We start from the raw sequence: 26,809 nt of genomic DNA on the forward strand, positions 1-26,809 counted from the left end.
ATCAACATACCTCCTAAAACTAGGCGCAAAATGGAACAGTTATATCCATACACGTGGAACACCACTGGTATAAATTACTTAGGCATCATCTTAACACCTTAATTACTTAGGCACACCTTAACTTACTCCACATTCATAGACAAACTACACTCCAGACTTCAAGATCTAGCAAAAACGGAACTATCCTGGTCCGGGAGACTAGCAGCCTTTAAAATGGTACTGCTATCACAATTTCTATATTTATTTAGGACCATCCCTATTCCAGAACCTAATACTTTCTTTATTAAAGCCCAATCCATGATCAACCGATATCTTTGGCAAGGGAGGAGGGCGAGATGTGCATTCTCCAAACTAATCAACACTAGGAAGGCGGGAGGATCCCTGACTTAAATGTCTCAAGCTGGGTGGAAAAGGGGATAGAAAGAATTGAAGATATAATGATTGGTCCAACTCCTAAAACTTTCAGGGCTATACAAATTGAATACAACCTAGCTAACTCAGAATATTACACATACCATAGAATAACACATCTGCTACGCTCCAACTTGGAAACAACTATTGAGATGCCATGGAGGGTACTCCAACACTACACAAACTCTACCACCAAGATTAAAGGTATATTGTTGTTCTATAATATACTGAAGAATAAGGATATACTTTTAAAAACGACTCATATGACTGCCTGGGAGAAGGACTTAGATACCTCTTACTCCCTGGAACAATGGTGAAAGGCACTACACATCACGTACGCTGCGACAAAGAGTATAAATCTATGGTACAATTTCACAAGTACTGAATATTAAAGTACCCATGTCACCTGAAAATGCAATTTTATCCTTGGACATAGAGTTAATTCCACCAGAGTACAGGACCATAGCAGTACACATTCTTTTGAGTGCACGACTCATATGACTGCCTGGGAGAAGGACTTAGATACCTCTTACTCCCTGGAACAATGGCGAAAGGCACTACACATCACGTATGCTGCGACAAAGAGTATAAATCTATGGGAATTATCACAGAAAATCCTCTTCAGATGGTATCGGACACCCTAAAGGATAGCTAAATTCTCCCCACAAAGTTCCAATACCTGTTGGAAAAACTGTGGTGCTATGGGAACATTGTACCATGTACTCTGGTCTTGCCCTAATATAATCCCCTTTTGGAAGGGAGTTTATGGTACAATTTCACAAGTACTGAATATTAAAGTACCCGTGTCACCGGAAAATGCAATTTTATCCTTGGACATAGAGTTAATTCCACCAGAGTACAGGACCATAGCAGTACACATCCTTTTGAGTGCACGACTAGCGATAATGCGCCATTGGAGAGATCAACTAACCCCGTCTCTTCATGAAGTAATAACTACGACTGACACTCATGCAGCGTACGAGATGTTATATGCATCGAACCCAAAACAATCATAGTAAAGCCCAAAAAATATGGGAAAATGGGTAGATTGGTACACAATAAAACATACAACCTAAATGTATCACTTATAAACCATATCCAAAGGGAAATAACAATCTGACTGTGTTTTTTCCTAATTTTATTTTATATTATTGTATCCTTTTATATATTTTTTTATTTTTCTTCTTTGAACATCACTTCTTTTCATATATTACTTAGACTAACACTAGACATTATCTAACAATGAAAACAGTGCAATAACCCCCAAAAGAGGGATGGGGGACACCGCTCACCTCCTGAGCGGTGTAATTCGCTTTTGATCCAGCAAGTTATATATCACACTTTTTACCTTGGTTAACATGTCTATTGTATACAGACTTTATTATGGAATAATCCTCAAGACTGTCATAAACTAAGGAAATGCATGTCTAAGCGAATATTTTTCTACATGTTTTTTCACTTATATTCTGTGAAATATTCAATAAAAATGTATTGATTTAAAAAAAATAACGTACCCAAAAAGTATTTGGACACAGATATAAGTGGAGCCTTTTGTAAAGAAAACATGGGTTTATTAAGCCTTTCATGGCCACAGTTTATTAGAGCTTAGATGACCAGACCAAGTGTAGAATCAGTATGCTTCAGTTAACTTGCCAATATCTGTATGACTATTTTCTTGATAGCAGGTCTGAGATCTAGGAACACACGCAGTTGTGCATTCCTAGTTCTCTGATGCAGGGCAAATTTACATTCACCCAGCAAGGAGCATTTACCATTTCAACCTAAAATGTATATTGCAATCACAAAAGGGGGTAAGCAACAGATATTATCCTACCTCCAACTCTGTGAATAGGTCTTTGCTATTCTGTAATATGGCGTACATACAATGCGACACGGTTACCGCATGTTTCCAGTTATGATAAGGTACTCGTCGATAGTTCTTCTTCACTGACATAGTGAAACGACACAATTTTTCCAGCTCAAAGCTTGAAAAAAAGAAGAAAACAGGTTAGGAAATGATACCATATGACAAAAAAAGTCATCAATTCACATTAAAATGTAATATAAGGCATAATCCAAAGTTTTAAATTGCAGCACAACAGAAAAAGAGAAGAAAACTTCTAATTGGGACTCTAGTTCCAGTAGCAGTTATTAAAGAGGGGATTTCTTTATTTTGGAGAGACTTTCTCTTACATACTGTTGTGAAGGAAGGAGGTGGTATTTCTCCCAATAGGAGAAAGATAGTTAAAAAAAAAAAAGAAGCTTGACAGGGGGTTTTAACCATTCCCTAATCTATACAAAAGCAAGAAATAAGTTTTGGCTCTATACTCCAGCAGATATGTCTATAACATTATTGTTTATGGTCTGGTACCCAAGGTTATCTTAAAGCATAACGACACTGCACCTGAGCCAAACAAACCAAAAACATAAATTTCATTCATTTTTAATATTCAGAGCAAACTCACCCATCCGTCCATGCTTTAAAGCTTTATTTTGCTGAGAAATCACCTCTTAGCTGTGCTTAGCTGAGAAAACACCTCCTCCCCTACCTAAGGCACCCAGGATGTATGACATCATTTACTAATGCTCCAGCATAAGGATTAAAAATAGTCAATCTTGATTAAGAGAGTGAAGTTCTGCTTTAAGTTAAGATTGTTCACTCACAAAGACATGGGTGATGTAAAATAAAAATGGGATGAAAAGACATTTACTGAAGATACTACAGGTAAAAGACCTATTGATTGGGTCAGAAGCCAAAATCAACTTTTTACCTAGAATAGAGATACCTATAGTAATATTGGCTGGGGCAGTATGGAGAGAGTTCACAAAACTAATAGGTTTTAGAGATAGCCTCCTAGAGACCCCCCATGTGGGATAACCTCTCTCTAGAGCAACTGAATATGAATTTTCGAGGAAGAGGGGAATAGTTACATTAAAACAGATATATGATCATAAAAATTTGCAAACATTTGAATTCTTAAGTCAACAATATGATATTCCCCATACGTTTTTTTATAAGTACCTACAGCTAAGACATATGATTCAGGCTCAATTTGGACGTCAAGACCCTAAGGTATCCAAGTATCCTTTAATAGGTATATTACGATCACAAGGACCAAAAGGTCTAATATCTGCTCTATACTCTCAGTTGTTGAGGGGCAAGTTAAGTGGCTCGCCACTTAAAATAAGAGATAAATGGAAGTGCTCCCAGACCTGACATGACAGAAGAGAAATGCGGTAGGATTTGTTCTTTGCATATGAGAGTGTCTCCATTCAACGGTATATTATCCATTAAACATATCTTACCCCTCAGAAAATGCATAGAATTGGAAGAATGACCTCGTCTGATTGTAGACGCTGCCACTATCCAGAGGCAGATTTTATACATTTGATGTGGTCATGTCCTGAAATAGCTGAATATTGGAATACGTGGTAGATAAATTGACAAGTATTATGAAAAGGGAGGTATCATATACCTTGGAAGTATGTGTATTGGGACTACTAGGGGTGGAAGAATGGTCGGAATATAAAAGGATTCTGTTACAAGAAAGATTATTTATGGCACGAAAACAAATATCATTAAGATGGATGCAACCTATGGCCCAAATTATAAACCAATGAATTAGAGCAGTTAACTAGATAATACTGTATGAGAAAATAATGTATAGGTACAGAGCATCCTACAGAAAAAGCCATGGTCCACAGATAGCTTCCAAAGCATCAGAGGGATCTCATTGTTAAAAGGTATCAGTCAGGAGAAGGGTATAAAATAATTTCCAAGGTATTAGATATACCATTGAACACAGTGAAGACAGTCATCATCAAGTGCAGAAAATATGGCACAACAGTGACATTACCAAGAACTGGATGTCCCTCTAAAATTGATGAAAAGATGAGAAGAACACTGGTCAGTGAGGCTGCCAAGAGGCCTAAAGAAACATTAAAGGAGCTGCAGGAATATCTGGCAAATACTGGCTGCGTGGTGCATGCGACAACAACGTCCCGTATTCTTCATATGTCTAGGCTATGGGGTAGAGTGGCAAGACAGAAATCTTTTTTTACGAAGAAAAACATCCAAGCCCTGATAAATTTTGCAAAAACACATCTGAAGTCTCCCAAAAGCATGTTGGAAAATGTGTTATGGTCTGATGAAACCAATGTTGAACATTTTGGCCATAATTCCAAAAGATATGTTTGGCGAAAAAAATAACACTGCACATCACCAAAAGAACACCATACCCACAGTGAAGCATGGTGGTGGCAGCATTATGCTTCGGGGCTGTGTTTCTTCAGATGGAACAGGGACCTTAGTCAAGGTAGAGGGAATTATGAACAGTTTCAAATACCAGTCAATATAGGCACAAAACCTTCAGGCTTCTGCTAGAAAGCTGAACATGAAGTGGAACTTCATCTTTCAGCATGACAAGGACCCAAAGCATACATCTAAATCAACAAAGGAATTGGCTTCACCAGAAGAAGAATAAAGTTTTGGAATGGCCCAGCCAGAGCCCACACCTGAATCTGATTGAAAATCTGTGGGGTGATCTGAAGAGGGCTGTGCGCAGGAGATGAGCTCGAAATCTGACAGTGTTTTTGCAAAGAAGAGTGGGAAAATATTGCCAAGTCAAGATGTGCCATGCTAATAGACTCATACCCAAAAAGACTGAGTGCTGTAATAAAATCAAAAGGTGCTTCAACAAAGTATTAGTTTAAGGGTGTGTACACTTATGCAACCATATTATTTATTTTTTTATTTTTACTTCCCTCCACCTAAAATAATTTCAGTTTGTTGTTCAACTGAGTTTTGTTTCATTTTTTTTACATCACAGAAACCTGACATTTTAACAGGGGTGTGTAGACTTTTTATATCCACTGTGTGTGTGTGTATATATATATATATATATATATATATATATATATATATATATATACACACACACACACACACACACACACACACACACACACTATATTTATATTTTATTGTTCTTTGTACTGTCTTGGGGAAAAATAATGATACTGTTCATCAAATGATATTAAAGAAAGTGTTTCATTTACTTTTGCTTACACTTTAGACCTACTAATAATTAAAATGAAAGTTTGACTACCTTACCAATTTTTACCACAAGATTGATGTATCATATACACAAAGATTGCGGGCCAGAGATCTTCAAAAGGCCCTATGTCAAAATGATGACTGAAAAACAAAAAAACAAAAATAAAACATATGTCACAGCAAGTACAGCCACATATATACAAATTTGAGAAGCATGTTTTATACACCTGTAATACAAAAGAGAATTATTGGATAGTAATACTGCTGTTATCTTATGTGTACGTCTGCTCTTTAGCTGTGCACCTGTAATACAAAAGAGAATTATTGGATAGTAATACTGCTGTTATCTTATGTGTACGTCGGCTCTTAGCTGTACGTCGGCGCTGTAGCAGGCGTGCGTGCGCCCGCACCATGTCCCCAGAACAGATGCGCGTGCCCGATGACCGCCGGGCACAAGCGATCGCTCGTGACAGAGCAGGAATCTGGATCTTTGTGTGTAAACAAACAAATCCCAGTTCTGTCAGGGGAGAGGAGACAGATCGTGGAACAAGGATCTATCTCCTCCTCTAGCCAGCCACATCTCCCCCCCCCCCAGTTAGAACACACATAGGGAATACATTTAACCCCTTGATCGCCCCCTAGTGTTAACCCCTTCCCTGTCAGTGACATTTATACAGTAATCAATGGCTATTTATAGCACTGGTCACTGTATAAATGTCAATGTTCCCAAAAAAGCATCAAACGTGTCCGATTTGTCTCAGTCCTGAAAAAAATTGCAGATCGCCGCCATTACTAGTAAAAAATAAAACTAATAAAAATGCCATAAATCTATCCACTATTTTGTAGGTGCTATAACTTTTGCACAAACCAATCAATGTACGCTTATTGTAACTTTTTTTTTTTTTTTAAATGAAGAAGAATACATATCGGTCTAAACCGATGATGTCATTTTTTTTTTGGATATTTATTTTAGCAAAAAGTACAAAATAATGTGTTTTTTTCAAAATCGTCACACTTTTTAGTTTATAGAGCAAAAAAGAAAAAACGCAGAGGTGATCAATTACCACCAAAAGAAATCTCTATTTGACCACACAATTGTCTGTTAAAGTGACGCAGTGTCATATCGCAAAAAATGGCCTGGCCAGGAAGGGGACAAATCCTTCCCGGGGCTGAAGTGGTTAAAATCATATTTGTTTTCATGAATCTACACTCAGTACCCCATAAAGACAAAGCAAAAATGTCTTTATGTCCCCCAGCCCATTACCAGGCCCTTTGGGTCTGGTATGAATATTAAGGTGAACCCCGCACCCAAATTAATTAAAAAAAAAAAAGGTGTGGGGCTGCTGTTCAGGCCATATATACTCTGAACAGCGCTATACTGGCGGTCCCTGGGTTACAAACAAGATAGGGACTGTAGGTTTGTTCTTAAGTTGAATCTGTTTGTAATTTGGAACATTTTGGTACATTTTGTAAGTGTAGCTCCAGCCAAAAAATCTATTTTTAAGCTTTTTGCATAATATAGGGAAGGGTTATCATCACCCCTGTAACATTTGTTTTGCTGTCTGTGCCCCTGTTCAGAAGATTTCACCTCACTTTCTGTCCCAATGACAATTGGATTTTGAAAATTTTGGGTTATTAGGGAAACCAGGATTGGTGATAAAGCATCAGTGGGGAGACACCTTTTTCCCATATTAACTCTTACAAGAGATAATTTCCCTTCCTAGGGGTAGATTTCCTCTCACTTCCTGTTTTCTCCCTCCGTTTGTAAGTAGAAGTCGTTTGTAAGTCAGATGTTTGAAAATAGGGGACCGCCTGCCCTATACACTCTGCAGGAAAATGAAGCCTTAGGTATTGGTGGTACCAGAACACTGTAAGCCCTCAGAGTTACTCTTGGTGGGCACTGGAATGGGCCCTGCTGTGAAATATTATATCAAGAATTGTAATTACATGCCCCTGTTAAACAGGGGCAGAAAAATTGGGCCTTAGGCGGTGGTGGTGGCACAAAACTGTAAAGCCTCACAGATACTTTTGTTGAGCGCAGGAACAGGACCTGCTGTGAAATATTTGATCAAAAATTGTAATTACCCGCCCCTGTTAAACAGGGGCAGAAAAATTGGGCATTAGGTAGTGGTGGTGGTGCCCTGAACCGAAAATATTCTTAGAAGCTATCATCATGAAAATTGAGGAGGAATAGGATAGTCACTCAGCATAATAGGATAGTCATTCAGCATATGCAGTCTTCAAGGGATCCCACATCCATAGAAAAATCATTCGGTTACATCAGCATCAGGTGCTTGGTAGCTGGTGATCCAAGACTGATTCATATTTATGAATGTGAGCCACAGAGTCTGTGGACAGGCGCACTCTGTGATCGGTTACAAAGCCTCCAGCAGCACTGAATGTGCCATCCGAAAGAACGCTGGATGCAGGACAGGCCAGTAGCTCAGTTGCATATTGAGCAATCTCTGGCCAGTGGTCCATCCTCAAGACCCAGTAACCCAGTGGATGTTCTGGTGGAAAGGTCTCCAAGTATGATCTTGCCCCTAGATATTCCTGCACCATGAAATTCAGACGCTGGCGATGGTTGCTGGAACCGGTCAGACCTGGCCGCTGAGGACTGAAGGATTGCCTGAAGGCATCGGTTAGCTAGCCACCTTCTCCACCGCTCTTTCTGTGACTGAATGAAGCCTCAGCAACACGTTGTCCAGCACCAGGAAATTGTAACCTCCTAGGCTCTGGAAACACATTGCACAAACCTTTCTGCAAGGCCTCCCGAAGATGTTTCATCCTCTGCTCCCTCTGCGAAGGCTGGATAAGTTCTGCAATCTTACCCTTGTAACGTGGATCAAGAAGGGTTGCCAGCCAGTAATGATCCCTCTCCTTGATACCACAAATCCCATTTCGGTGACAGGACAGTGCATGCATCCTGGATCAGTAGCCACTGGCGTGGCAAAAAAAGCCAAGCTCCCCTGACCCTGTCCTGGTCATACTCACACAGGTACTCATTGATGGCCCTCTGCTGCGTGTGCAGCTGCTGCAAAATTGCCAACGTTGAGTTCCACCTGGTGGGCATGTCACAAATGAGGCGGTTCTTGGGCAGGTTGCATTCTCTCTGAATGTCAGCCAGCCGAGCGCTGGCATTATATGACCGGTGGAAATGACCACAGACTTTCCTGGCCTGCCTCAGGAGATCCTGTAAGCCTGGGTAACTGCTCAAGAACCGCTGCACCACCAAATTCGGGACGTGAGCCAAATAGGGAACATGGGTCAAGTGTCCCTGTTGGAGGGCGGAGAGGAGGTTGGTGCCATTGTCGCATACAACCATTCCTGGCTGAAGTTGGCATGGCGTCAACCACCTCTGAGCCTACCCCTGCAGAGCTGACAGAATCTCTGCCCCAGTGTGGCTCCTGTCCCCTAAGCAGACCAACTCAAGCACCGCATGGCATCTTTTTGCCTGAGTGCTTGCATAGCCCCTTGAACGCCTATGGAGCACCGCTGGTTCAGAGGAGAAATCTGCAGAGGAAGAGGCCATAGAGGAGGAAGAATAGGAGGGAGTGGAGAGAGCTGTGGCAGAATCACCACTAGCATTTTGGAGGCTTGGTGGTGGAACAAGCTCCAACAATACTGAACCCTGTCCTGCATCCTACCCAGCTGCCAGCAGAGTTACCCAGTGTGCCGTGAAAGAAAGGTAACGTCCCTGTCCATGCCTGCTGGACCATGAGTCAGCAGTAATATGCACCTTACTGCTGACCGCCCTGTCCAACGAGGCCAAGACATTGCCTTCCACATGCTGGTAGAGAGCCGGAATGGCCTTCCGTGAAAAGAAATGGCGTTTGGGAACCTGCCACTGAAGCACCGCACATTCCACAAATTCACAAAAGGGGGCAGAGTCTACCAGCTGAAAAGGCAGCAGTCGCAGTGCTAGCAATTTGACCAAGCTAGCATTCAGATGCTGAGCATGTGGATGGCTTGGACCGAATTTCTTTCGACGGTTTAGCAACTGGGGTAGGGAAATTTGTCTGCTAAAATCCGATGTTGGTGTACCACTACCTATTTCTATACCTTCAGGTTTCTGAGAGGACTGGAGGTATAGTGGGGTTGGAGATCCCAGCTGATGAGGAGCAAGGAGAGGTCCGCCTTGTTCTTTGATGTGGGTCTTTTAAGTGCTGTTGCCAACGGACTGCATGGGAGGTCGTCATATGTCTGGTCAAGCATGTGGTGCCCAAGCGGCTGCCGTTTTGGCCACACTTGATACGCTTCAGACATATGTTGCAAACAGCAACGGTGTGATCTGCTGCATACGTGTCAAAAAGGCCCACACCAAAGAACTTTTCAAAATATGTGGGGAGTCAGCAGCGCCTTGCACCTGCTTAGCTCTGTGGTGTGATGCAATAGGGTAGCTGCCCTTAAGCTGCCCCCCGGAGGGCATCCAACCTCATTGGAGATGTGCCTCCTCCTCCTCCTCTCAGGCACCCAAGTTGAGTCAGTGACCTCATCATCCCCTCCCTCCTCGTCACTGGAGCAAACTTGGCAGTATGCTGCAGCTGGGGGAACATGACTGCCAGTTACTTGACCTTCTTGGGCACCCTCTCTCTTTAGTTTGACGTTACTCCCTTCCTCAACCTGGGTACCATCATCAGAGCCTTAAAATCGCTGCGCATCCTCCTGCAGCATGTACCCGACACTGTGGTCGAATAGTTTGACTCTTCCATGCATGATGGTGGGGCTAAGGAAGGAGTGACTGTTGACATGGAGCTGATGGAATAGGCCGCTTTGGCAGCTGCATTGGCAGGCAAACTACTCTGAGCCTGGGTGACAGAGGATGAGGACGGCTTTGTTATCCATTCCACCAACTCTTCTGCATGTTGTGGCTCAATAACACGGCCAGCTGCAGGAAAAAAGGACGATCGTGCCCCACGGCCACGTGCTGAGGATGCACCGTGTCCACGACCAGCACTGTCGACTGTAGACACAGAGCCTGCTTGCCCTCTTTTAGTGGCCTGTGAGCGTCTGTCTCTCTATGGTGGCGTTCCAGACATGCTGTAAATTTTGTTTAGCAAAAAACACTACACTGTATTTTGTACTGTGTACACCACCAGGAAAGTAGTAGCAACTGCACTAGGGGTGCACGGTACTGTGTACACCAACAGAAGTGTAATAACAACTAGGGGTGTACTGTATGTATTGTGTACTGTGTGCACCACCAGGAAAGTAGTAGCACTAGCAACTGCACTACGGGTGCACCGTACTGTGTACACCAACAGAAGTTTAATAACTATAATCACTGTATGTATTGTGTACACCACCAGGAAAGTAGTAGCAACTGCACTATGGGTGCACGGTACTGTGTACACCAACAGAAGTATAATAACAACTATGGGTAGACTGTATGTATTGTGTACACCACCAGGAAGGTAGTAGCAACTGCACTATGGGTGCACGGTACTGTGTACACCAACAGAAGTGTAACAACAACTATGGGTACACTGTATGTATTGTATACACCACCAGGAAAGTAGTAGCAACTACGCTAGGGGTGCACGGTACTGTGTACACCAACAGAAGTTTAATAACAACCATGGGTGTACTGTATTGACAACCAGTAAAGTATGAGCAACTGCAGTATGGGTGCACAGCACTGTATACTGTGTACACCACCTGAAGTATATCAGAAACAGTACACCAGGAACGGCCTGCAGTCAGATATAGCTAAACTGGATACAGTGGATATATATACACACGAGAGTTATATATATATATATATATTAGATACACTGCAGCTAACTGAATCACCTGCCTGCTTGAAGAATATTAGAAACAGTACACCAGGAACGGCCTACAGTGAGATATAGCGAAACTGTATGCAATGGATATATATATATATATATATATATATATATATATATATATATATATATATATATATACATACACATACACACACACACACAGTGGGGACGGAAAGTATTCAGACCCCCTTAAATTTTTCACTCTTTGTTATATTGCAGCCATTTGCTAAAATCATTTAAGTTCATTTTTTTCCTCGTTAATGTACACACAGCACCCCATATTGACAGAAAAACACAGAATTGTTGACATTTTTTCAGATTTATTTAAAAAAAAAACTGAAATATCACATGGTCCTAAGTATTCAGACCCTTTGCTGTGACACTTATATATTTAACTCAGGTGCTGTTCATTTCTTCTGATCATCCTTGAGATGGTTCTACACCTTCATTTGAGTCCAGCAGTGTTTGATTATACTGATTGGACTTGATTAGGAAAGCCACACACCAGTCTATATAAGACCTTACAGCTCACAGTGCATGTCAGAGCAAATGAGTATTATGAGGTCAAAGGAACTGCCTAAAGAGCTCAAAGACAGAATTTTGGCAAGGCACAGATCTGGCCAAGGTTACAAAAAAATTTCTGCTGCACTTAAGGTTCCTCCATAATCCTTAATGGGAAGACGTTTGGGACGACCAGAACCCTTCCTAGAGCTGGCCAACCGGCCAAACTGAGCTATCGAGGGAGAAGAGCCTTGATGAGAGAGGTAAAGAAGAACCCAAAGATCACTGTGGCTGAGCTCCAGAGATGCAGTTGGGAGATGGGAGAAAGTTGTAGAAAGTCAACCATCACTGCAGCACCAGTCGGGGCTTTATGGCATCCGTCGGGTCTTATTATAGGCTTACCTATAAGTACAATTAATCTATGTAAATTTACAGCTTTAATGGGGCTTTTAATTTCTGATAAGCCCCCCGCCCGCAGATCACCCCCACAACCAAGGGTTATGGGGAAGAGGCCCTTAATCAACATGGACACAAGGTTCCTTGCAAAGGGGTTGCACCCTGGCCATATTGAGGGTATGTGGCCTTATATGGTTCACATGGCCTTTCTTGGCCTGTCAGGCTGCGTGCTATGGGTCTGGTATGGATTTTGGGGGGGGGGGGGGGGAACTCATGCCATTTCTTTTGGCATTGGCTCTCCCTTAAAATTCATATCAGACCCAAAGAGCCCGATATGGATTGTTGCAGAACTCCCATGCAAATTTTATTTTTGTTTTTTAAATATTTCTGCTCCTTTATTTACACTCACCTTTCAGTAAGCTGAATGAGCAGGGCAGGGATGATTCACTTGTTTCTAGAACACCAGCGAGTGTCGGCTCCTTAACAACCCATTCAAAAACGCTACTTAAACACATTACATGCATTTCACATGCATTTTTAGTGCGATTCCATTGAAGTCTGTGGGGCTAAAATCATGCTGCAACAGCACCAAAGTACCTTTTTTCAAAAATGTGTCACAACTGCACTGCATTGAAGTGAACAAGCACCATTAAAGCTACTGTGATTTCCATGTGATGCTGTGTGATAGAGGTCGCATCTAAACTTGCACTAATGTGAACCAGGCCTTAAAGTGGATGTTAACTCACTGTAATAAAAAATAAAATCTACTTATCCCCTCTGTATCATAATAACGTGTCTCTGTGCCTGTGTGTAGTGTAAAAAAACAGCCAATCTGTACCTGTATAAGCTGCCCTCCAGGCGCTCAACTGACTTGTCAGCTCCCTTGTTTCTCCAGCTCACAGCTGCAGTGGAGGGGGGGAGGGTGTAGAGCCATCCCACTGATGTCAGCCATAGAGGAGGGGGAGAGAGGAGAGAGAGAGAGCTGACAATCAGTTGGGCGTCAGGAGCCATGTTTATACAGGGGGGGGGGAATGAGGGGGGGGGGGGGCAGAGGAGACAGACACAGAAGAGCTGCAGATAGCAGAGCTGCGGATGACGGAGGCACGCAAACGGACCACAATGTCAGGGCTCAGCAGCCATGATTATTGTGGTTGGTTTACAGAGGAGAGGGTATAGCGAGGCAGGATCAGCCAGGTTTTTTAGGGTATACAGGGGGCCAAATGACACAGCACAAGCACTGTGCTGTATAACACGCTTTCAGGGAACAGGCTCTGTTTCTTTTTTTGTTTTTTTGGGGGGTTAAACGCTTTACGTTCATTGTACAAGAAGTTACAAGAACACCATTTCTAGCAAAACAAATTAGTATTTTTTATACATGCGGGGAAAAAAAAGAAAATGAATGAAGCCAACGCATCTAAGGGCTGTTAAGCTGCAGCGTATTCAATTTTTGTTCTTGGGTTGATTTAAGCTTCCTATGAATAAATGCTCTATATTCAGTCCTATGAAAATAGGGCAGCTATGTATTCAAATACATGACTGGTTATGACTTCCACCCAGTCTTTTCATTCATTTGATTAAAGGGTCAGCCCGCCGAAAATGTATATTTTGTTTTTCTGTAAATGCGGGAATTAACACCAGACAGATAAAAAAAAAAATCAGACAGGAACAAATATCTAGTAAGTTCTTTTAGGTCTTAGGGCCTTTATTGGAAAGATATCTTCCTTTGAATTCCCAGACCTATACACCTGATGAACCCACTATTTCTGCAGTATTATCCATTTATCTTATTTTATGAAAGATGCCACAGCAACAGAACATGCACAGTTGAACAGGAATGCTCAAAACACTAGGGTACAGAGTTAGGAATTATGGCAGGTAGAGCCCAGGATAGAAGTCAGATGCAAAAGGCAGTACAGCATACTCCACTCAATCAAAAAATATCACTTTTTGGTGGACTGGCCTCACAACACAGGCAGGCCCGGACTGGCCATAAGGCACACCGGGCACTTGCCCGGTGGGCCGGGGCCGCCGAGCAACATGTCTTTGTGGGGCCAAGGCAGCCAAGCTGCTCCTTGAGCCCCCACGCTCACCCGGCCTCTACACAGCCGGCTGGCTGGCAGGCCGGCCGCCATTTCAGTTTGGCCGTTGGGCTGGGGGGGATGGAGACTACAGGTCACGTTACCTGTGCCCATGAATAGGGAGGGGGATCTACACCAGATGCCGGACAGGAGGGAAAGTGAGTGCGGCTCCCCATGCTTGTGCCTGGATAGGAGGAGCGGATGCATACACAGTAGAAGAATCCATCTCCTTATTTTTCTCCTACAGCCACTGAATGCCTGCTTCTCATTCTCTCCCTCCTGTGGGCATTCAGAGGCTGTAGGAGAAAAATAAAGAGATGGATTCTTCTACTGTGTATGCAGCCTCTTCTCCTATCCAGCTTCTTTCTACTGCCCCTTCGTGCTCTCAGGCTCCCACCATGCTCTCAGGTGCCCCCCTCCCCCAGTGCTCAGGCTCCCCCACTTCTCTCCAGCCCCTCTGTGCCCTGTGGCCCCCCTGTGCTCTTTGGCCCCACTTGTGCTCTCCAGCCTCCCTGTGCTCTCCAGCCCCCCTGTGGTCCCTGCCCTCAGTGCTCTCTGATCGCCCCTAGTGCGCTCCGCCCCCCCCTGGTGCCCCCCCCTTACATTCTCCACCCCCATGCTCTCCATGCCTCCCGGTAAATATGTCATGGGCTGCTCAGTCTACAATGCCCGGGTCTATTTTTTGTCCCAGTCCGGACCTGAACACAGGTATTATCAAACATGGAGACATCATTGAAAACACATCGTTGTTAATACAGGCAACATGCTACTAGTAGTTGTTTTTGAGTACTTACAGTTCAATTTCCTTACAAAGAGTTACTGGAAGGTTACAGTTCTTAAGATTTTGCCATTCTTCTGAAGTACAAATACTATGATAGGACAACTTCTCCAAAGTCACTCGGTAAATGCACTCTGAGTGACGTATTCTGTGGTACATCTAGTAAATAAGATAAAAAGGTAGGCAGTTTAGCATAAATTAAGGGAGATTTAAACAAGTATCGGCGTCAAAGAATAAATGGAAGATTGTGAGTGTAGCTGCCCCTTTTAAAGTGGAATAAATCACCTTACAAATGAAAAAAAATCGCAAATAAAAAAAAGGTACTGTATATGGCTAAAACTCAAAAAAATGATAATCACCCAACAAAAAAAAAAACAATATTCACCCGTATAAATTATCCAGTCCACAATGTGTAGGTTCCACAATGTGACAGTTCCATCAAGTATGACAACGAAACAGAATATTTGAATCACCGTGGTTAGAGAAATAAGTGCAGTAGCAAATTATCAATTAGCCATGCTCCACCATCAACCGTTTGTGAGAAATACAAACTCCCCATAAAAAACTAAAATAAATACGCCTTGTACCAATTAGACTCCCTTGGTCAGCAGTATATCTGAAGGGGATGGTTCTCAGCTGCAGAGGTATCTCCTTAACCACTTGCCAACCAGCCACCGTCATTATATTGTGGCAGGTCAGCTCCTTCCTGCAAATCGCCATAGGTGTACAGTGGCTCCTTTGAGAGCCATAGCAGGCGCACACCGGCTGCACGGCGGGGGACCCGAAGCGCGTGGCCGCGAATGTGGGAAAGAGAGCCAGAACGGGGATCTGTAAATGTAAACGGACAGATCCCCGTTCTGACAGGGGAGGGGAGATAGATCTGCTGTTCCTAGTGATTAGGAACAGAGATCTCTCTCCTCCTCCAGTCAGTCCCATCCTCCCACAGTTAGAAACACCTCCCAGGGAACACATTTAACCCCTGGATCGCCCCCTAGTGTTAACCCCTTCCCTGACAGTGACATTTACACAGTAATCAGTGCATTTTTATAGCACTGATCGCTGTATAAATGTCAATGGTCCCAAAAAATTGTCAAAAGTGTCCGATCTGTCCAGCGCAATGTCGCAGTCCCGCTAAAAAAAAAAAAAAATCGCAGATTGCCGCCATGATTAGTAAAAGAAAAATAAATAATAAAAATGCCATAACTCTATCCCCTAATTTGTAGAAGCTAGAACTATTGTGCAAACCAGTCAATATACGCTTATTGCAAATCTTTTTACCAAAAATATGTAGAAGAATACATATTGGCCTAAACTGACGAAGAAATTTGTTTTTGTTTTTTTTTTAAATTGTCGCTCTTTTTTGTTTAAAAGAGAAAAAAACAACCAAATACCACCAAAAGAAAGCACTATTTGTGGGAAAAAAAAGACATCAATGTTATTTAGGTACAGTGTTGCACGACCGTGCAACTGTCAGTTAAAGCGACACAGTGCCGTATCGCAAAAAATGGCCTGGTCATTAAAGGGAAAATCTTCCAGTCTGTAAGTGGTTAAATTGGTCTACCATAAAAGCTTGGGAGGAGCATATCGAATATCATAGTGCAGTAAGTTTATTAAAACATCAATTCTAACAAGTATATATGAATGTACACTTACATTTACAGGTGCTGCAAGTCAGCACCAACATGTACAGCCAACCAAGTGGGCTCGCAGTCTCTCCAGGTTGCAACGTGTGTTCCAAGACACCAGAGGTCGGAACCAACAAAATTGGTCACTTCCGGTTTTGTTGGTTCTGACCTCCGGTGTCTTGGAATATACGCCCCAACCTGGGGAGGCGGCGAGCGCACTTGGTTGGCTGTACATGTTGGTGCTGACTTGCAGCACCTGTAAATGTAAGTGTGCATTTGTATATACTTAAAAAAAACAAAAAAATACTGCGCTACCTATAGAAACTATCCCCCCAAAAAGCAGCAGTTAAACAGTGGGATGTGCACTAAAATAACTAATAAAAAAGAAATAACCACGCTAAATATAAGTGAAACACATGAAGCAATCTCAAAGACTTCCGTGAGGAAGTACATTTATAAATACAAAAATGTTGAAAAATATTAAAAATTAAATTATGAAAAGTACATGGGTCAACACATGTATGTATGAATCAAACACGAGTGTCCATATGTAATATTTGAGAATAAAAATAAGTGTCCATATATAGTAACAGAAAATAAAAATGTGAAGTAATGATCTGAAATCAGTCCAAGAAAGACCCCTTGGGTGAATCCAACCAGAGTCAGTGGTGTAAAAAATATGAGTGACAACCCATACAGTATCCGCAAATACCCAATAATTGCGCTTACCGCAAGGCAAGCGTACACCAGTCTGTATCACGTCTTGGTGTGGGGAATCCAGATGGTGCTCTTAGACTGTATACATCGTAGCTGAAAGGATGTAATGAGGACACCAAACTTCCATCTCATGGACATGTAAATAAAAGGAAACTGGCCATAGTGTAATACTGCCAAACTAATTAAAGTTTAGAAAAGGTAGAAAACTTACACTAGTGCATAAAGATACAGCAGGAAAAAACAGGGAACTTAGAGTGAACACTAGCAAATTCAGTAGTGAAGATGAGACCCCACACTCCGTGCAAATATTGCGCTTACCACAAGGCAAGCCAACAACAGCTTGCGTTCAGTATTGGTTAACCACACCACACTACGTGATCCACCACCAGACAAATAATGCGCTTACCGCAAGGCAAGCCAACCACTGTTTATGTTCAATAGCAGTATGAGAGATCCATTGGCGTTCTGGACTGCTTGCGGCAGGAACCACACTGAAAATGGCGATGACGTCAGAGCGTCAACCTCCCGACGTACGTTTCACCACAAATGGCGTCGTCTGGGTCTCTCCTTTCAGCTACGATGTATACAGTCTAAGAGCACCATCTGGATTCCCTACACCAAGACGTGATACAGGCTGGTGTTCGCTTGCCTTGCGGTAAGCGCAATTATTGGGTATTTGCGGATACTGTATGGGTTGTCACTCTGGTTGGATTCACCTAAGGGGTCTTTCTTGACTGATTTCAGATCATTACTTTACATTTTTATTTTCTGTTACTATATATGGACACTTATTTTTATTCGCAAATATTACATATGGACACTCATGTTTGATTCATACATACATGTGTTGACCCATGTACTTTTCATAATTTAATTTTTAATATTTTTCAACATTTTTGTATTTATATATGTACTTCCTCACGGAAGTCTTTGAGATTGCTTCACGTGTTTCACTTATATTTAGCGCGGTTATTTCTTTTTTATTTGTATATATATATTGTTGGATATACTTTGTTGGAATTGATGTTTTAATAAACTTACTGCACTATGATATTCAATATGCTTCTCCCAAGCTTTTATGGTAGACCAATTTAAGGAGATACCTCTGGAGCTGAGTATAATTGGCACAAGGCATATTTATTTTAGTTTTCTGGCGAGTTTGTATTTCTCACACAGGGTTGATGGTGGAGCACAGCTAAATGATAATTTGCTACTGCACTTATTTCTCTAATCATGGTGATTGGAATATTCTGTGAGGACTTGCCTTATCATACTTGATGGAACTGTCACATTGTGGAACCTACACATTGTGGACTGGATAATTTATATGGATGAATATTGTTTTTTTTAGGTAGAATGTTATTTTTATTTATTGAGTTAGTGCCATACCTTTTTTATTTGCGTTTTTTTTTTTCAGTTTAGCATAAAGGAGGGACACAGTAATAGATAATCTCAGACCAGATAGGATATACTGCTACCTTCAGGAGGTTGGGACACTGGCAAAAAAAACACATTAAGCCAGCTCCCTGTATAACCTGTATAGCCTCAAACCATCATGCCTCAGTTTTGTGAGCAAGCAGTGCATGCGTTCAAACACACAGAGGGGGTGCAACCTGTGTCCCTCATTGGACTCCAATAAAAAGATTTTATGGTACAGTACAAAATATTTTCTCTTATGTTCATTGACAGAAAGAGCTGCTTCTTCTTTATCCATGACCAAACAGGGTTTTATAGCCCCACCTACAGGAGAAGGCAGAAATAAAACTCCTTTGGGCAGTCATCTCTGAGCATAAAACCCCCTCTCTGCTATAGGCCTTCGGTGATTCTGCCTAGTATCTTCAGGAGTATTGACTTATGTTCCCATAGCCTCTCTTTCCTTTTTTACATCTTTCCCTGGGATTTTTGCTTTTTTTTTCCTGCAGCGATCTTCTATCAACAGTCCAGCTGGGAGACGGGTTGTCCAATCTAGATCCAGTGGTCACTCCCATCTGACCAGCAAGCGAGTGCAGGATGCTAGCTCCACGGTCGGTCAGCCTCGACTATGTCCCACCCTGGACCGGGGCAGCCAGCAAGTTAAACATCTCGCGGGGACACAAATGACTGGGCACCTTTAGTCTGTGTCACAGTGTTATCCATGGCCGACAGCCCCCAACTTTGGTGGAGAGGAGGATCTGTCAAAGGAGCCTTACCCGCATGCTCTAGCTGGATTGGTAAGTAAAACTGCCCCTCCCTTCCCTCCCCAGACATGGTGTGGGGCGCGGGTACTCCCAGGGGTGGTCGGCCCTGCGCGGTTCACTCCTCCCCTTCTGGCTTGGGTGGTTAGTCCGCCCCCTTTTCCCCTCAGGTGAACGGGGACTCACCTGAGGCAGTAATTCAGCCTCTCCTGCGTATGCTGTTAGCTGGGCGGGCAGTCCCTGGGTATACCTGTTAGTGGGTTCTCCCCTTTTTATATACCTTGGTATGCCTGGCAGCTGTGGGCGGGGGGTGTCTGATTAGGTTTTGCCCATCTCCCTGGGTCTGTGCCTGTGTGACTCCAGGCAGCTGACAGGTTGCTGCATCATGTACACTACCTCTGGCAGCAACAAAAATATGTAGCAGAATACATATTGGCCTAAATTGATGAAGAAATTAGATTTTTTACATTTTGTTTCAAAATGATTGGTCTTTTTTCTGTTTATAGCGCAAAAAATAAAAAGAGGTACAGTGTCGCACAATTGTCAGTAACGCAGTGCCGTTTCGCAAAAAATGGCCTGGTCAGGAAGGGGGCAAATCCTTCCGGGGCTGAAGTGGTTAAAATCATTTTCATTAATCTACACTCTGTACCCCATAAAGACAAAGCAAAAACAGAATTTTAGAAAGGTCTCTGAATAATTTATAATATATATATATATATATATATATATATATATATATATATATATATATATATATATATTCACATTGACATAAGTATTCCTTTGCAACAGCATTTGAAATTTAGCTCAGGTGCCTCCTAGTTCTCTTGATCGTGCTGAGATGTTTCTACACCTTGATTGGAGTCCACCTGTGGTAAAATAAATTGGCTGGTCATAAATGGTCTGGTCATGAAGGGGGGTAAATCTTCCAGAGCTGAAAGGGATAAACTAAATAAGTAATAAAAAAATAATGTTTTGTGTGTCCCTGTCCCCTCGTGCTCGCAGGCAAAGACGAATGAATACGTAGGTCCCGCACGCATATGTACAAAGTGTTCGAAATGTGAGGCATCACTGCGAATATTATAGTGAGGGCAATAATTCTAGCACCACATTTCCTGTGCCACTCTAAACTGGTCACCTGTAAAGGCTTATAAAGCATCGCCTATGGAGATTTTTTAAGTATCGTAATTTAGCGCCATTCCACGAGTGTGCGCAATTTTAAAGCGTCACATGTTTGGTATCTATTTACTTGGCGTAACATCATCTTTTATACTTTACCAAAAATGGGTACTATTATTGTGTGTGTGTGGGCACTAAAGTTAATTTCATTAAAGTGCATTTCTTCCAAAAATTGCGTTTAAAAAACAGTTGCGTAAATACCGTGTGACATAACAAATTGCAAAACTATCCATTTCATTCTCTAGGGCCTCTGCATATATAATGTTTGGAGATTCTAAGTAATTGTATGCAATATATAAATATATATATATATATATATATATATATATATATATATATATATATACACACACACACACACACATATACACACAGTATCTCACAAAAATGAGTACACCCCTCACATTTTTGTTAATATTTTATTATACCTTTTTCATGTGACAACACTGAAGAAATGACACTTTGATACAATGTAATGTAGTGAGTGTACAGCTTGTTTAACAGTGTACATTTGCTGTCCCCTCAAAATAAATCAACACACAGCCAATAATGTCTTAACCTGTTAGCAACAAAAGTGAGTACACCCCTAAGTGGAAATGTCCAAAGTGTCAATATTTTGTGTGGCCACCATTATTTTCCAGCACTGCCCTAACCCTCTAGGGAATGGAGTTCACCAGAGCTTCACAGGTTGTCACTGGAGTCTTCTTCCACTCCTCCATAATGATATCACAGAGCTGGTGGATGTTAGAGACCTTGTGCTCCTCCACCTTCTGTTTGAGGATGCCCCACAGATGCTCAATAGTGTTTAGGTCTGGAGACATGCTTGGCCAGTCCATCACCTCAGCTTTTTTAGCAAGGCAGTAGTCGTCTTGGAGGTGTGTTTGGGGTCGTTATCATGTTGGAATACTGCCCTGTGGCCCAGTCTTCGAAGGGAGGGGATCATGCTCTACTTCAGTATGTCACAGTACATGTTGGAATTCATGGTTCCCTCAATGAACTGTAGCTGCATGAGAGCTGCCGGCAGCTCTCATGCAGCCCCAGACCATGACACTCCCACCACCATGCTTGACTGTAGGCAAGACACACTTGTCTTTGTATTCCTCACCTGGTTGACACCATCTGAACAAAATAAGTTTATCTTGGTCTCATCAGACCCCAGGACATGGTTCCAGTAATCCATGTCCTTAGTCTGCTTGTCTTCAGCAAACTGTTTGTGGGCTTTCTTGTGCATCATCTTTAGAAGAGGCTTCCTTCTGCGATGACAGCCATGCAGACCAATTTGATGCAGAGTGCGGCGCATGGTCTCAGCACTGACAGGCTAACCCCCCTCCCCTTCAACCTCTGCAGCAATGCTGGCAGCACTCATATGTCTATTTCCCAAAGACAACCTCTGGATATGACGCTGAGCGTGTGCACTCAACTTCTTTGGTCGACCATGTTGAGGCCTGTTCTGACTGGAACCTGTCCTGTTAAACCGCTGTATGGTCTTGGCCACTGTGCTGCAACTCAGTTTCAGGGTCTTGGCAAACTTCTTTTAGCCTAGGCCATCTTCATATAATGCAACAATTCTTTTTTTCAGATCCTCAGAGAGTTCTTTGCCATGAGGTGCCATGTTGAACTTCCCGTGACCAGTATGAGAGAGTGAGAGTGATAACACCAAATTTAACACATCTGCTCCCCATTCACACCTGTGACCTTGTAACACCAACGAGTCACATGACACCAGGGAGGGAAAATGGCTAATTGGGCCCAATTTGGACATTTTCACTAAGGGGTGTACTCACTTTTGTTGCCAGCGGTTTAGACATTAATGGCTGTGTGTTAAGTTATTTTGAGGGGACAGCAAATTCACACTGTTATACAAGCTGTACACTCACTACTTTACATTGTAGCAAAGGGTTTAGGGGTGTACTTTTTACAATTTTTAGGAGGGGAATGTCAGAATAGGCCTGGGTGGGTAGGAGTATTAAAATCACATTAATCATTTGAACTCCGGAAAAGATTTACTCCCCCTTTATGACCAGGCAATTTTTTGCACTGTACCCAAATAAAATTTAGGTCCCTTTTTCCCCACAAATAGAGCTATTCACCTTTCTTTTCACCTCTACATTTTTTTTTTTTTTTTTATATATACACAAAAACACCGACAATTTTTGAAAAAACTAATTTTTTTACTTTCTGCTACAAAACATAGCTAATACAAAAATTGAAGAAAAAAAAATCACATTTCTTCATCAATTTAGGCCAATAAATATTCTGCTACATATTTTTGTTTAAAAAAATCCCAATAAGCGTATATTGATTAGTCTGCGCAAAGGATATAGTGTCTACAATCTATGGGATATTTTTATTTCTTTTTTCATTCTGACATTAACTGACACTTTTTGGGAAACAGTGAAACTAATACAGTAATCAGTGCTAAAAATATGCACTGTCACTGTACTGAGCCAGGCTGGGAAGGGGTTAACATCAGGTGCGATCAAAGGGTTAACTGTGTGCCTAGCCAGTGTTTTTTTTTAACTGTGGGAGGTGCTTTTACTACAGGAAGACATGGATCCTAGTCCCTGTTTTGCAGAGACATAGAATCTATGCCTTCCCTTCTGTCAGAACAGCAATCTGATTTGTTTACAAGACAGATTGCAGTTCTGTCTCTCTGGCTGATGATCGACAGGTGTCGGTGGACATCCGAGTCCACGGTACCCGCGGGTTGGCTCCCGCTGTGTGTAATCACACTAGGAGCGAGCCGCCGCCAGCGTGCATATGTGCCCCCTACCCAGAAGTGCAGGATCACGTATACTGTATAAACATGATCCTGCACACAGCTGCCGCCCTATAGCAGTATAACTGCTATAGGGTGGTCGCTAAGTGGTTAAACACATTAAGTCTTAACAAAGAGCATTTACTACTGACCAAAATGCTGTATATCAATTGTTGATTTTTTTTTCCTACTTTGAAAATGTGTGCATATCCTAACTGGCTGCTTTTTTTAGTATTTCTGGCTCTTCATCAAAGCCAGGAGGGTGGTGATACATTATCTTCCTGCTGATTGTAAAAGTGGAAGAACACATTTCCAGGCACTCTTCAGATGAGCATCTTAAAGGAAAGAGCTGTAATGTGCAGATTTTATATATGCCCATCAGTTGCTTGAATAGATCTCAGACCTATTTCTGAAATTCTCAGCACCATCCAGGAGCCAGCAGAGAGGAACATGCTCACCTAAAGGGATGCCAAGTGTTCTTTTACTGGGGCTCATCACTCGTCATCACTTACACACAACTCATGCTCTCAGTGCATCTGAATGGGTGACTACAAAGGGAAATTTTAAAAGAGCAGAATGAAAAATGACACAGGCATAAAGGAAATTAATGCAGAGGAGGATCTCTGGAATGATTTTAAGGTATACACGGGGGCTGGATGAACACAGGACTTTAAAGTAACAAGTTAAAACAATTGGGAATTGACATTTAAATCATAAATGTATTTTTTTTTTTTTTACTTTAGTTACACTTTAAGCCTAGCATACCTAAACCTTGACTTCAGTGAATTTAACCTTTAACATGCAAAACAATTTAAAGAGCTGCTAAGGCTTAGTAGATATCCTTGATTTCAGGAAGAGGAATCCAAGGTAAGATACTGAATAAGTTATTTAATAATACTACCTCTAAAGTCCTTCAATGAAAAAAAAGTAGGATGTAACCAACAACCCTTTTTTTTTTTTTTAATAAATAAAGGGGGAGATAGGATGTTGGATGAGAACAGAGTCTGTGCAAGCACCAGGATTTTACCGGGTGACAGATAGCAAACCTGCCTTTGACATAATAATCCAGAAACTATATCTGAAGGACAAAGTGTTTTGCCAAGAACATAAGGGACATAATCCTAGAAAGCACAGTGGCTTGGTGGATAGTACTTTCTGCTGTGCAAGCACAACGTCCCAGATTTGAATCTCGACCAGGACACTGAAAGGAGTTTGCTTGTTCTCTCTGTGCTTGTATGGGTTTCCTCCGGTTATTCCAATTTCCCCCTACTCTAAAGGCATGCTTGAAAGTTTATTCACTCAAATGAGTGCACCAAAAAAAGCACTATAGAAATACAAATACAAAAATCATTACACTGAAAAAATGCAGAAAAAAAAAAGGTTTATGTAAAACAGGTCCCCAAGGAGGCCTTTAGAATTACTTCTCCCTCTTGAGGGAACCAAGCAGGGTAGCATAACATGACACAGACAGTGAGTTTAATGAGTTCAAGGCAGGTAAAAGATTAATAATATCTGGAAGGAGAAGATAGCACCTTTGAGTAGAGTACACACCGATTATGGAGACATAAAAAAAATAAAATAAAGGAGTTTTGAAGTGAGTCAACAAACAATGCAAATAGTGTGGACATGAAGGACATACTAAAAGGGAGTCCAACTGAGGAAGAAGATCACTGTTACTAGTAATGGTAGTTCAGGAACCTATATCGAGAAGAGCTTTGCAGCTAAGTGCACTGCAGGGTAGGTAAAATCAAAAAATGACCAATAGGAACTGTCCAATAAAACAGAAGGTGTATTTTGAAAAATCATAAGGTCCAGAGTGAAAGCAACAGGGTAAGCCTAGGGAACCAAGCTGTTAAGGAAGGGGTATCCTTGGGGCCCAATAGAGACAGAATACAAAAGGCCACTAGTTATAGTGGGGGTGAAGTCTAAACAGAAGGCTTGTAGCTCTAAAATCTTCAGTGCAGGCAGGATGCAGACTCTGAATGCCTTTGATGTTTAACAGCTATAGATGATGGAAATTGGAATCTTCCTAGCTCATCCACAGATTATCTGTGCTGAAGGGGGTGAGCGAGTGAAAATCAGAAGGTTTGTGTATGCCACTGTTAAGCATATGACCAAAGAAACTTATTCCCTCAAGTGGAAAATGAGTAAGGCATTCTTTAAATTCATATTCTGTGGCCTAGGCATATAGCCAAAGTGCCCTACGCATACAAACACACCACCTTAGATGCCTCTAAGAAGCCATTGCACCTGAAGTGAAGGACGTCAGACATTTTCTGAAGATGTTTCAAAGTTAAGGGGTTTTGCCTTGTGCTAAGAGTCCTTTTTAAAGGATGTGATTCATTAAGGCATGGTTTTAAATATTAAAGTCACCACCATTATAGGATGGAGAGAGGCTCCAGTTAAATCAAACAAAGACATAACTAGGGCACCCAACTGTCTATCAGTGATGAGATTTCCGTTGATGAGGAACTGGTAAGGACCATTTGTCAAGGTACTCCCTATCAAAGGGAAACGCTTCTTCACATTTTCAAGAATAAGTCATGATTGTATTGAAGTTCCCTCAATCCTCAGAGGAACTTTTCGAGTATAGTGAAGGTTTTTATTGTAGCATGATCTCTAAAAGGCTCTTACTTGGTACAACCGGGTGATCCTCCAGATGCATTGAAGAGTGTACAGCGTCAATCAGATTAGAAACGATAGTTTGCATATCTGTGACAAATACAGACTACACAAATGTCTGAAGATTCTGAAACAATAGGGGCCTCAGGTACTCTGAAAGGCAAGAGCCCAGTGGGGTCAGAATTAAACTTGTTAATTGTTCCATTCATGCACAGACAGATTCAAAGTCGGAAGTGGATATGAGAGGGTGGGAGGACCCAGTGGAAGTCTCAGGCTCATTCAGTGGAGCTACAGAAGCTACTGGTGATAATAGCAATCCTATAGAAACAGGAGACAGAGAATACAAAATACAGGTATGCTTTCTTCTGGGGATAACAGCTCCCCAAAACAGCAGGGGATTGTGAAACTAGGTCATCCCATGCGGCAAAATTGTCATCTGAATGTATTAGCAGACATATTGCAGCAAATAATCCTAAATGAGGCAAAGCCTTACATACGCACACACTTAGGCAGTGGGTGCTGGTGGGGTAGCAGGCAGCCAAAGGTAATCACAACACTGAGGGTGGACAGTGGCACAAAACTTTAGACAGGATAATCTACAGTGTGCTTCAACTTGCAGTAGCAACTAGAAGAGATTTCCTTCTGATTCAAAGCACGGATTGTAGAGTTTGCACGTGCAAAAACACTCTCATTGACAGAGGATGTGAGCACTGTTTCATCAGGCA

At 42.0% G+C, this 26,809-nt stretch overlaps 1 protein-coding gene across 2 annotated transcripts in view; it reads right to left on the reverse strand.

Annotated features, from left to right (window-relative positions):
• PDE10A (phosphodiesterase 10A) overlaps window positions 1-26,809 on the reverse strand; it is a 516,915-nt gene that overhangs the window by 139,396 nt on the left and 350,710 nt on the right. For both annotated transcript variants that reach the window (XM_073627496.1, XM_073627495.1), the window contains exons 14-16: window positions 15,026-15,168; window positions 5,525-5,608; window positions 2,246-2,396 (exon numbers count right to left, since the gene is read on the reverse strand). In XM_073627496.1, the coding sequence (XP_073483597.1) occupies window positions 2,246-2,396; window positions 5,525-5,608; window positions 15,026-15,168 (378 nt within the window). The remainder of the gene's footprint in view (window positions 1-2,245; window positions 2,397-5,524; window positions 5,609-15,025; window positions 15,169-26,809) is intronic.

Source organism: Aquarana catesbeiana, linkage group LG04 (genome assembly GCF_042186555.1).
Source record: "Aquarana catesbeiana isolate 2022-GZ linkage group LG04, ASM4218655v1, whole genome shotgun sequence".
In the NCBI taxonomy this organism is placed as follows: Eukaryota; Metazoa; Chordata; class Amphibia; order Anura; family Ranidae; genus Aquarana; species Aquarana catesbeiana.